Genomic DNA, 13,523 nt, shown 5'->3' with positions numbered 1-13,523 from the left:
ATTAAACTGTTGCTTCATATTATTTCAGTGTTCTATCGATAAAAAATTAGGCCTCTTCTCAGATGAAGAGGTAGAAGTGAGTCCTTTGGCTGCATATGAAGGTTGCAAATTAGAACCAAGACCTCCATTTGTGAAACCTCATGACATTTGGGTGCAGGTAATGTAATATATGTAGATTTTTTCAGTTTAGGTTTCACAGTTTTGCCCTGACTGTACCATCATTGTGAAGATGTGTTCTGTCATAGGGATGTGAGGCATGAGAGAGATAGTTCTTTTGTTTGAATGTAGTTTAATTTGGCAACTATGAACCAGCACAACTTATGGAGTATCATGTATGTCTTGGCACAGCTATGAGGGCCATAAATTGTCACAGTGAAGCATATGTCTGTAATCATTAGAATGTACACTGATGTGATGAAGAAAACTGTTTCATTCAATTCACATTGTTATCCATATTACATAAAGTTCTACAGAGAAAATGGACTGTAATGATTGGGTCAGGAGTTCAGAATATAGTTGGCATCCATTAGATCATCAAACGAAAGTCATTGTATAATAATATTCTGTTATCTTGTAGTTAAGACTAAGTGCTATGAATTTGTGGATTTCTTGTTTATGGAACCATCCTCATTAGTGTCCAACTAAGTCTGATGATTTTGTTACAAGATATACTACCGCAGTCAATAAGTTCGTGGAATGGCCACAAAGCATCATACCGGAATTTACTACCAATATGTTTCAGCAATGTTTTCGACAGCTATATCAACGTTGGAAGACTTGCATAGCAGCCAATGGCAACTATTTTGAGGGCCGATGTGGATCTGCATAAGTGTATGTGAATACCTTGTTATATGATGCAATAAAACTACAGTCCACGAACTTAATGACTCTGCCCCGTGTGTGTGTGTATATATATAGAATTTATCGTGAATTCTCTTCTAACTCCGGCATAGGCCAGCATAAATAAGTGTCTATATTGAAACCTGATATTCCTGAGTCAGTACACTAACTATTGGGCCCTAAAGTATGTAATTGGTACCAAATATTTGTAGTTGAAACTTTTTTATTTATAAAGTCAGTAGCATCTTTTTGTGATGCAGTTTCCTCAACTCACAGTGTTGCTATTTTCAGTTCATTTCAGAACTGGTAGAGACAGCCAAATACTGCAGCCAAGAAAAAGTGGAAATGTTGGCAACTTTGCTCCATCGGTCATTGCCCATGATTGTTGGTACCAGAGAGGGACATCAGAATCGGCATGTGGCTGCTGTTGGTGTTAGGTTCAGGTTAGATTCTGTTTTGCGTAGATTATGGATTAGAGTTTGCTATTTGTGCTCTTCTTCTTTGTGGAGACCATGTATGTCCACCTATCAGTGACCTAGTGTCAGCACATAAACCATTTTACAGAGTTATTTAGAACTTGACATCTTTTACTAAGAATTTTCAGGTGATTCTGATTTTCGACTATGTTGATGCACGCATGACAAAATCTACTTTACATAAGTTTGTAGACGAATTTTTTCATATATGTCATAATCCGTTAATTAAATTTTGGTGAAATGTGGTATGGGAATTTTTGTGAGGTCACTAATGAACCCTTTCGTGTATATCATAAACTGTTGCTCAAGTTTTGGAGAAATTTCATATGAGAAGTCTTTGCATAATGTTAGCCAGCCATTCAGACTTTTAGTCATATTGACTGATCACAATGTCTACTTTATTTAAGACTATAAATGCGCTTTTCCTATGTTTCTATAAATCATTTCACAGATTTTGTTGAAATTTGGTATTGTACATAATTGATAATTTAATAATTTATTGAAAATTTATTTAACATCTATAACTGTTACATAGGCACAATTGGACAAGTCAATCGAAAACAACCGAACACTATATATATGTCAGCAAGTCTTAAAAAATGTGGAAAACACAATTATGTTAAGAACCATGATAGTGCAATTGGTATAGCAACTGGCTACAGGCTGGACGACCAAGGGGTCAGAGTTTGAGTCCCTGTGGTGGCAAGAATTTTCACTTTTCCATACCATCCAGATTGGCTCTGGGGTCCACCCAGCCTCCTATCCAATGTGTACCAGGGGCTCTTTCCCAGGGGTAAAGCGGCCTTGGTGTGAACTTGGCCACTGACCTCCAACTAGTGCCAAGGTCAAGAAAACATGGGTCTCTTCATGCACTCCCCCATACATCTTCATGGTGTAGTGCTTAATTGCTTAAGCACAGGAACAGCTTTAACTGTACCTTACATTTTCTTATTGAAATGTGAATTTTGCTGGTTTTATCTAGTACGTTTTGTGTTCTGATAAAATGTCACTTATAAACCTGCAGCGAGTAAGCTTAATAAACTTCAAAAAGCACCATTTGAAATTTTATGCATAATATTATGATAGTACAGCATTTCCCATGTTGTTCTGAAGGTTGCTGGCTTGTGGCTTATCCTTACTTCAAGGAGATGTTTTGCCTCGCTCTCTAAGCAAGAATGTTCTTCGGGAACGAATCTATTGCAACTGTTTGGACTACTTTTGCTGTCCACCAAGGTGTCCTACACAACGTGGGGCAGAATTGCGGGAAGATATCTTGGTTCTTGTTCGCTTCTGGCAGACCATGCATTCTGATAAGAAATACCTGAAAGCCAGTGTTGTTGGAGGTAAGTTTTGCCATGCATTGTGCTGTTACTTTTTTTTTTTTTAAATAACATATTGTGTCTCCAGGATTGTGTGACGAATAATAATGGGTTCTGGATTGGATGATTGAATTTATGGACACCTTGTACATTCTCTCTTATTCACAATCATTCATAGCGCTACCACTAATCTACCTACTTCAAATCACTAGAACACACAATCCATTTTTTGGCAACCGATATATCACAGGAACTCTCACTTTAAACCACTGTGAAGTCTTCTAGCCATTTCTTTTTCAATCATATTGAACTCCTGACCCGCCAGAGCTCTACCCAATTCTCTAATTCTAATTCTCTAATCCAGTTCTGTTAGCTGCAGACTTCTGTTATATATACTCGTCATGGACCATGTAGAAAACATGTCACGTGTCAAGACAGCATGTTCATTGGTCCATTACCATCACTGCATGGCGCGGACACGTATAGAAGACACCTCTTCTGTTCCCCTTTATAAACAATCAGCACGCACTGCAGCAGAAAACACAGCCTCTCTATTGTTGTGTGACATCACCCTCTATACAAGAAAGTGTTTAATGTGTGTTGCATAGCAACAGTTCATGTGCTGACCACAGAAAACACTGCTCCTATATTGTTGGCCACGTGCGTTGCGGGTATTGCCAAGCAGTTGGTCAATACATCACAGTATAATCATGGCTTGAGTTTTCAGTTCACCATTCACTTTTTGGAAGGACATTGGTTTTTGTGATGAAATGGCAGTATGAGATCTGAGGCTTTCATGGCAGTAAGAGATTAGTTTGTGGTCTTTTGTTTTGTGACATGAACTGTCTGTGGCAAGGCATTTCTAGGCTTCCAGAAGGGCTCTTCATGTTTGCTGCTCCCGTTGGCTCAGACATGGCCCCATTATCTCTCTTCCTGTGGCTATGATTAATCAGTCTTCTTGTGCTCTTTGGCCTTATGCATGCCACCCTTTGTAGACTCACACATAGGTATGTCCCATCCACACCATAGTCCTGTCCGCTTTGACCGTGAAGGTGGAGGCAGTATGTTCCTCTGAAACCTTAGAAGCTACCAACAAAACTGCATAGACCTTAACCCAAAAGATTGCACTCTGCTTTGAAATGATAATATTTGAACATCAGAAATATTCAGGTGGTAACGGTTTCCGTGGCAATGTATTGAAAGTTACCTACTCATCTTCAAGCAGATAATGACACTCATAAGTGGATTATCTTTTAATTGTATTTTGTTGGTTCCAATTTTTATAAAAAGAATGTTGTTATTAGCATGTGTAGTGTTGTCTGAATTTTAAATGGAATGGAGCTATGTTAAGTTTCTGAAGAGCCATAAAAATGTCTCCTCTTTCCACATCCTTTCCAGATAATTTTTCACAGATCACCCTATCATTTGGTGCTACATAACCAGTGCAGTTGAGGAGGCATGGGGCTTTCATGTCCAATCATTAAGAACAAAGCTACCTGAAGTAGTATGTATGATGAAAATATTAAAGGAAACAGTGGGCCATTCTGTGATAACAAACTTTTATTGTTCGAATTTTCACTCATGTCTGAGGTTTTACGTTATATTATGGGGTGGGGATAGTGAAAGTAATACAATTTTTAAATTGCAAAAGAAGGCCCATCAGATAATTAGTGGTATCAGTTATCATATGTCATGCAGACAAAATTTAAGGAGTATAATATATTAACACTGTCTTCTTTATGCATACTAGAAGTGATACGTTTTGTTAACAAATATAAAAATTCTGTGGTAAAAAATGTGGATATTTATAATCATAATACACAAAAGAAATTACATGTACAACATTGTAATACAGTCCTCTTTAAGAAAAGTGTGATAAATACGGATATCAGTTTGTACAGTAAGGTTCCAGATCAGATGAAATTAAGGGTAAATTTTAATTTATTTCAAAATTACTTTAGATCCTCTCTATTGAATCACTCTTATTACTCCGTCGAGGAATTTATGTTGTTTTAAATTTTTAATAAGTGTGAGTGTGTCTTGAAATGATAACGATTTTGTTTTCATATAATTTTTATAACTTTGGATACAGTGCTTATTCTGGTAATAGAAATTTTATGCACGGGTTTGTTGTATTGTATCTCATTTTTATAGTTGTATGTGGTATGTTCTGATGTGTACACAGTTTGTCTATGTAGTTAAGTATAGTATTGGTGGCTTATATATATTATAAAACTTGACTTGTTCTATATCTAAAGGCTGTATCGCCAAATATGGATATCTGGAACAAATAAATATATGTAAGATATGCTTGTATGTGCGTGTGGTTAAATAAACCACAGATAGTCACACTAATTCAGGTGCAGCATGTGTGTAATACATAGAAGTGGATGTTTCACTTGTTTCAGATTTTGACCTGTATGGACCACATTCCTCCTCCTCTTCCATGCAGTCTGATCTTCGCTCCACTTCAGGGGACTTTGCCCGTCCCGCTACTGGATGGATTAACACAGTTCCTTTGTCATCAAGCAGTAACACACTGTCTAAGCGATCAGCTCGGAGCAAGCGTATTGTCAATGCAGATATATTTGTTAAGGACTACATCAAGAAGAGAAACCTTATTCTTGAATTGCTGGTAGGCATTGAGTAACATGGGTTTAAAGATGATTATAGTATGCTAGGTTTTCAAGGCTTCAGTCATATGAATGGAGTGATTACATAAATAACCTCAAACCTCTAATTTGGGCTGGTCAAGTGGAAATCATATTCAACCAGTGAAAAAGAATATTATGTGATCTGTTAAAATAATGTTTCTGTCACTACTTTTGACACTGTTTATCATGTGTGAGTGACTATACACTGGGTTTGGATTGGTAATTGGATTTAGTGAAGGTTTATGACTTGTAACTACAAATAATTATAACACTGCCACTAATCTGCACATTGTAAAAATCATTACAGCATATACTCAGTCTTCTTGGCCTGTTATATCCTTGCCAGTTATTGCTAGGTACTCACACTTATAACAGTGGATATTCATCTACTTCCCTGCTCACAGCTAACCACTAACTATGGGTGCTGACTAATGACTCACTCACTTGGTCTGGTCTGGTAATATGCTGCTGGTCTTTGCCAGCACAATCATTCTCAGTTTCAGTCCCTGCAGTACCAGTGACCATGTTTTTCCTCATTTTTTGGTCCCATTGAACCTCATTATATAGCCCTGGCATAGACTGTATAGAAAACGCTGCTTTGAACAGTTCCTGTATTGTTTTGTACATATATATTGCTGTGGGAATTTGTTTTCTGAGCTGATCCCCAGCAACAGATGTCCCCTCTGGATCCACTCTTCTAGCCTTCAGGCATCATGCTACATAGCTTCCTCCTTAAGGCTGCTTGTTCTGAGTAGCTTACATGTGTCCTGCCATTTCCTCGGAGAGGGAAGGGGTGTCTGCAAGGTCTACAGTTGCCCTCATGAATTTTACCACATTGCTGTATTAATCTCAATGCTTCCTCCTCTTATTTTGACGGTAGCCGGCATTCAGTCTTCATAAATTGCGTATTTCGCTTCTGTTCACCAGCTGCTCCCTTCTTAGGGCTGATCATTTCCACAGTTCCCTGGTAAGGTGCTAGTCTGTCCAGGTATACTATTCTAGGGTATGTTGGAATCCTGTATGCCACATTGTTGATTTGGGTGACTTACATCGTATGGGCTATCATGTGATGTATCTTTAGCTTGTCTTGAAAACTGCACAATTTTTAAAAGAGTGCATTGGGCATAAAATGTGTACTTTATTTTTCTCTATGGTATGTGCTCAAAGAATTTGTGCTCCAATAAATATTTAGTGAGCTATGCTGGAGTTATGCATGAGATATGTGGTGATATTCATGTAGATCTCCGTGTAAAGTGTTCATTCAGTTTTGACAATAGTTGGAAATATGTTTGTAGATTTTAGGAAAACTTTTGAATATAAAATTTCATGAAAATCTGTTTAGTAGTTCCTGAATTTTTACATGTGAACAGATGAACTGACTCATTGGCAGACAGACATGGGAAGGCTAATAGGCACATTTCTGCAACTTTCTTTATGAACAAGTCAAGAATGTAGGGCAGCAGTAATTTAATAAAGGAAAGTGAGCACAAACTTAGGAAATGGCAAGGTGTGTCTTGTGTTGCTACACCTTGTGAACTGTTGTTGGATGTGTAGAAGTACACATGGAAACTACTCTTAAATGTGCAGAAATTAATTTTGAATTGCCATTAAATATGTACAAATAGTGTTGTGAACTATTGCGTGGAAATGCATTTGAATTCAAAATGTTGTGAAATGCTTACAGGTGTATTCACTAGTGTACTGCTCCACACCATTTATAAACATCAAGTTGTAAGTCTTACAGAAATGTGTCCTAGATTTACAATGGGTCAAATGTGAACTTTACATCATGTCATACATTTATTTCTTGTATCAAACCTGTGTCTGTAATGTCCCCATCTACTGGGATCATTATTCGTGCTGTGTTGGATAGTATTAGACTCTGACAAGACATTTTTTCTTTAGGCTGTTGAAATAGAATTCTTGTTAATTTGGCACAATCCATTGGGACGCACTGAGTTACAAGTTCCAGGGGAAGACAACATTGCTGCATGGCGAGCCAAAGCAGTCACAGAACGAATATTGCGGGATAATGCTCGTCTTGCATGGGATATAAGCCCAGTACTAGCTGTTTTCTTGCCAATGAGGTAAATTTCTTAAGTATTATGTTTTCTTACTCTTGAAATTGGAAGATTACTGAAATGTGAACCTAATATTGTAAAAAGAAAATATACAGCTTTGGTAATTTTAACTAAAAAATGTGTTAGGGAGTTGGTTGACTATTGCTGTTCTAATAAAAAAGTCTCATATGCAATGCTTGTGCTCTAGATCAGTATTTTCCATAGTGGGGGTTGCAGCGTACAGGATCCCACACAAAAAGACCAGTAACAAAGACATTGAATTAATTTAGTTTACAAAGGGTTTCACTAAATTTCAAACATACAATTTAGTAGAAACAGTACCTCATAGATGTCATTAAAATTCATTAATAATTATATTTTGAAATTGCTGAATCACATTTTTAAGTCATCTTCATAGGTATGAGGGCCTCAGGTATGTCTGTTCATGTTAAGAGGGGCCCCAACTAAAAGAGTTCTGGAACCACTGGTCTACAAACTCAGATGCATGTGAAGCAGTGTGATTTCAGTCTGAGTTACATCTGTGGAATTATAAGTTATAAAGATGGGTTTAATTAAGAGTAGTAGGAACATCAAAATGTAAATTTTTTGGTTTGGAAGTCAGAAAAATGTCACTGCAGAAAATTTCTGTCTATATTATGTATTGCATGTGTTACATCTCAGTAGTTTGTTTGATTGTTATCTTAGTATTATAAAATGTTAAGAAATTAAAACTCATCAAGATTGCATTCTCTTCCTTCTTGACTGCTTTGTTAGCATTATCAGTAGTAGGAAATTAAAAAGTATTAATATGTCATTCCTTTCCAGTGGTATGTTGTCTTGAGTTAAGTGTAATGCAAATGTGTACTTTGGTGTGTATGGAGTGGGGCCTCGCACATACATGCACACGTACAAATATGATGATACCATAAGAGTATCTACTTCTGTAGTATGATGGAAATTGATTAACATGAAATTTATTTTAATGTTTAAGGCTGAAAAATTCTGACAGCATCATTCGAGAAGTGTCAACACAAGTACGGTTGAATCCAATTGTAGTTTCTCATGTGCCACAGGCTCTTCCATATCTTGTTACTACAGATACATTGCTGAATGATGCTCATGAGGTAGGTGCATCTCTGTTGTATTAATTATCAGCTTGTAACCGCCTCTGTGGTGTAGTGGTCAGCGTTCCTGTCTGCAGATCCAGAGGTTTGATTCCCGACACTAACAGATTTTTTCTGAGAAGTAGTGGGTCTGGAAAGGGGGCCACTCAGCCTCATGAATTATTTCAAGTAAATAGTTGCTCTGGCCTAGAAAACCGAAATTAATGGCTGCGGGGATTCGTCGTGCTGACCATGCGACACCCTCTATCTGCAAAAGTTGGCACTAAACTTTGCTGACAAGCAGCGGTCGCTCGGTCAGTATAGTTCACTTGTGGACTAATATCACGGAGTTTGTTTGTTGTTTGTTTGTTTAGTCTAGTACTCTTACAGACCTTTACTTCTGGGAAATTTTGTTGACTGAATTCATGACTTCCAATTTTCAGTTCATATGTTTTTAATATAGATTATTGTTGCCTAATATTTAAGTATTTGAAGATATGCTTCTTGAAAAGAGTACTTGAAGTAGATTTGAATTTTTTAAAATAGTTATAATAGCACTGAAGTAACACAAATTTTTAATACCTGTCAGCATGCAAATCCTTTATGCCAAGGTTATTCTGAGTATTACTGGGTTTCTATACTTAGCCTGTCATCTAGTATTCCCAACAGAACACAGACATTTTTGAAAACTGGATCTGCTTCTGACCTCAGGTGTTTCCTTTAGAAAGATCTAATCTGTGATCAGGGTTTGTCAATAGAGGATAATAAGAACATTTTTAATGATAGCTGTGAAAATTTCCATGAAAACCTAAAACTAAGACAGAAGTGGAAGGTGGAAATAAATTCATAAGTTGAATATCAGATATAACTTAATATCCATGGTACAAGAATCCAGATAGTGCTTGATTGTGTTTAAACATAAAATATAGAATAAGTAACATTTATATACTCTTGCAGTTGGTGTACATGCTGACGTGGGCACCCATATCTCCAATTCATGCATTGGCATACTTCTCTCGTCAGTTCCCACCACATCCAATCTCAGCACAATATGCAGTCAGAGTGCTCAGCAGCTATCCTGCTGATGCTGTTCTCTTCTACATACCACAGCTGGTGCAAGCTGTTAGACATGACACAGTAAGAATTCTGATTTGCCATGTGATAATAGTTTATAGAGAAGTGAAAGTTCTAGTTATAACTACATGTAATGTTATCCTTAAATAATGCTGGTCAAGCTTTAAATTTTCACTGCAATGAATATTAAGATTCAGTCATCTTGGATGTGACGCTGTGTAGGTTGGTAAATGGTTATTAGTATTTTGAAGGAACCTGAGACAATTGTAACTATACCAAACTACACTGTGTCATGTAGCAGAAGACTGCAATCTGATATTGTGTTTTTTATTTAATATTTTACATATTCATGTTGGCTGGTAACACTTGTGACTTGTATTTAGCGGGGGCCCAGCCCACGTTTTGGGAAAGACACTGACCATCCTGACTGAGTTTGTTTTTGTGTGTGTGGTTTTCTTCATTCCTTCCAGGCAGGTGCCAGGACATTACTTCAAATTAAACCACCGCTGCTTCATTCTACATTTTCATTCTCTTAACCTATAATATCATCATTAAATAAATCATAAATAAATGTGTTTTTTAATTTTAATAACAGTGTTCTTATATTCATTCATAGATGGGATATGTTATTGAATTCATCAAGTATATTGCCCGGAAGTCGCAAGTTGTTGGGCATCAGCTGATCTGGAATATGCAGACTAACATGTACATTGATGAAGAAATGCAGCAAAAGGATAGTGAGTTTTCCATTTTGAAAGTTCTTGATAGCATAATGTACATGATAGATTGTGACCTCTTTTGTTTCACATCTGGTTATAATATTGTGTAACTTTTATAAATTGTGACAGCACAGTTAAAAATATTAATGTGGTCAGTAACAGATAGTGTTTTGTCAGCTGATTTGCATCAGTATGTACACTAGCCAACGATTAATGCATATTAGTAAATTTGTCAAAAGTTACACATTTGCATTTGCATGTATATTTTGACCTTGAGGCTAGAACTGAGCGTTGGAATACCACAGAACTTGTTTGTAGAAAAGAGTGCCAGTGTTAACTGTGGAATGTCCTGACCCTTAAATATAGGGAGGTTTCTTGAGAGTGCCCACTGAGGCTGAAGAGTCGGATTTTCTCCTGGCAAGTTGCGCTGACACATGGTGCTTAAGTTCACTTCGTGGAAGTGCTGCTGAAGAAGCTCACTGTCAAAATAATATAAGAACAAAATGTCTGAAGATTTGTACTTAATAATTTTTTTTTCTTCCAGCTTCCCTGTATGACACTTTGGAGCTGTTGATAAAGTCCATTGTGTCATCTTTGTCAGGGCCAGCAAAGCAATTCTATGAACGGGAGTTTGATTTTTTTAGTAAAATCACCAATATTTCAGGCGAAATTAGACCTTACCCCAAAGGTTAGTACTGCTACACCAGGTTATTTTGATGACATGGAAATGGCAATGTATTTTATTTTGAAATATATCGCATTATGTTTTATAGGTGCTGAACGGAAGCGAGCTTGTCTGGAATCACTAAGCAAGATTCAGGTCCAGGAAGGTTGCTACCTGCCTTCCAACCCTGAGGCTATGGTTATAGATATTGACTACAAAAGTGGCACACCAATGCAGAGGTTGGTCAGTGCTTGTCACTTATAAGTCTGTTACAGGTAGTTGTTGACACTGTTTTATAGTTGTGGAATAGCATTTAAGGGTTATATTTTGGTCATCTTGATTATGTATGACAATATATAGTCATGTAAGTGGGTATTAGCAGTTTAGAGGAACACACTGTCCATCTTAAGGATACAAAAGAACCAAGTTGGAAGAGTGGCTGGTTACATAAAAGAGCTTTGGGTAGAGAAATGAATCATGGAGGTCAAAAATGGCCAATCAGAGCTAAGGATGGGGAAGAGGAGACAGGTCCCAGATGGGTCAGTGGGAACTGTTAAGTCCTGAAAAAGGAAACTGCTCCAGGACAAGAGGAAAGAAGAGTAAAAAGACCTCATTCACAGGGCCACAGAAAGAGAAAAGCCACGACAACACTTCCCTTCATATAGGAATAAATGACCACATTGATTACTTATGTAGTCTTTTATTATCTGTTAGCCTTGTATGAGGTGCAACTGCAAAGTTCCTGGAAAATGACATTGTTAAGTAAGTGAAACCTATTGTCCCCTTCAGAATGGGCCCCTTTTGCAGCTGTACACAGAGCTGTTGTTTTCTGCCACTTTTGGAAACATTTCTGAATGCATCTTCTGATGTCACTTCTAGCAGGTGTGATGTACACTGTTGGACATCCTCTAGTGACCCAAGGTGCTTTCCTTTCATTGAAGATTTTATAGCTTGGAATAGAAAGACATCACACGGGTTCAAATTGGGAGAATAAGGAGGATGTTCCTTCAGAGGAGAACATTTTTTATCTGAAATTACCTCCCTGATACTGCATTATTAGTTGGTGCAGTCATTTTTTTGCGTCATCTTTACACAGATCTTTATTCTGACAATAATGGTTAACCTTTAACATCCAAAATGCACACATCAGTACAGTGATGGGTAGTTTCATTATGGCCAAAAGTGCATATATTCGTACACTGAGGCATTTAAACACCACTACTGGAGGCACACTCACGCTGCTAGTAGGAGCGCACACACAATCCTAAATAATTATTTTTAAATACAGTAAAATTCAATGAACGTACCTTTTGTATCGTTGTCTGCTTGATGCATATATATCCTTACCCCCCCCCCCGCTTCATCTCACTGAATATCTCTTTTGTATGTGTACTCCATGAAGCACTCAAGAATACGCAGTTTCACATCACAACCCTCCTTTTGAATTTTAAAATTAGTTCATCAGCAGCCTGATGCTCCAAATGATTATAATAATTTTTGTATGCATCATTTACAGAGTCAAAAATAGTGCAAATTTTCCATAGTTGGTCACAATTGTCAGCTCCCCCTCCCAGTTTCTGTTCTGTAAATGTCTTTGTGTGATGTACTGAAACCAGAATTGTGTGTTCTGTTTTGAATGTGTGGTAATCCTGTTGTGTGTAGTCCAGTAAATCCAGGCTGTGAAAATGTTTTTGTGTGTGTATTGTCTAAATTAGCAGAAAAAGTAATTTGTCCCTCTTTATGTATATGCACAGTACAAAAAAATAAATGCACCCAAATAGAGTTTCATGCTTTTTCAATAAAGGCAGTACATTTACAGTGCAGCAAAAGCCCCTTACCTGGCAAGGTTCCGGGTTCGCCGCTGTGGCATCAATGAGCTGGAGAATGTAGCAATGGCAGTATCTTCCCAGCATTCATCACAGTCACAGCAACTTAGTAATAAGGATTCCTTTTCCTCCAGCATGAAGTGCGAGATGTGGCAGGCTGCTATCTTCAAAGTAAGTGATTAATTGGCTTAAGTGTTTTCACGCAGTAAAAGTTAAACTCTGAAAATACACGAAGTTCCTATGTTACCAACATCTTACTTATGAACTTTCACATATGACACTGAAGCTATGGCCTACCTGGACTCACTGTTAACTAGCATCATTTACAAGATGTGGTTGGGTGCTCTGTCCAAACAGTTGTACCATGTCTTTAAGATATTTTTAAGTTTGCACTTAGATTGTGCTAATATTTCTTCACATCATCAACAGGCTTTGGCCTCATGCTTTTCTTTGGTCTTATTTGACCAAAGAATGTGTTTCTCTATATTGATAGTCACCAAAGAAGTTCCGAAATTAAAATAATGCTGGAAGAGAAAAACTTGCTGCTATTGAAGTGTAGTTGCAAGGGCAGGCAGGGCGTTACCTAACAGATCTATTCTAAGCAAGCAGAAGTACTTTTCTTTTTTGAGATATGATTACGATAATTGAGGTGCTATTTCAAGGAAATAGTGGCTCCAGCCTAGAAGCCCGAAATTAACAGCCATGGGGATTTGTTGCGCTGACCAGGTGACAGCCTGTATCCACAAAAGTTGGCACTAAACTTCGCTGACAAGTGGCGGTTGCTCGTT

At 37.4% G+C, this 13,523-nt stretch overlaps 1 protein-coding gene across 2 annotated transcripts in view; it reads left to right on the top strand.

Annotated features, from left to right (window-relative positions):
* Positions 1-13,523, top strand: part of LOC111864351 (phosphatidylinositol 4-kinase alpha) — a 113,300-nt gene that overhangs the window by 85,475 nt on the left and 14,302 nt on the right. For both annotated transcript variants that reach the window (XM_023851544.2, XM_023851543.2), the window contains 11 exons: positions 29-157; positions 1,132-1,283; positions 2,430-2,659; positions 5,044-5,270; positions 7,195-7,376; positions 8,341-8,473; positions 9,410-9,589; positions 10,143-10,263; positions 10,790-10,933; positions 11,019-11,148; positions 12,729-12,906. In XM_023851544.2, the coding sequence (XP_023707312.1) occupies positions 29-157; positions 1,132-1,283; positions 2,430-2,659; positions 5,044-5,270; positions 7,195-7,376; positions 8,341-8,473; positions 9,410-9,589; positions 10,143-10,263; positions 10,790-10,933; positions 11,019-11,148; positions 12,729-12,906 (1,806 nt within the window). The remainder of the gene's footprint in view (positions 1-28; positions 158-1,131; positions 1,284-2,429; positions 2,660-5,043; positions 5,271-7,194; positions 7,377-8,340; positions 8,474-9,409; positions 9,590-10,142; positions 10,264-10,789; positions 10,934-11,018; positions 11,149-12,728; positions 12,907-13,523) is intronic.

Source organism: Cryptotermes secundus, unplaced genomic scaffold (assembly GCF_002891405.2).
Source record: "Cryptotermes secundus unplaced genomic scaffold, Csec_1.0 scaffold312, whole genome shotgun sequence".
NCBI lineage: Eukaryota > Metazoa > Arthropoda > Insecta > Blattodea > Kalotermitidae > Cryptotermes > Cryptotermes secundus.
This window is presented reverse-complemented; position numbering and strand designations above follow the sequence as displayed.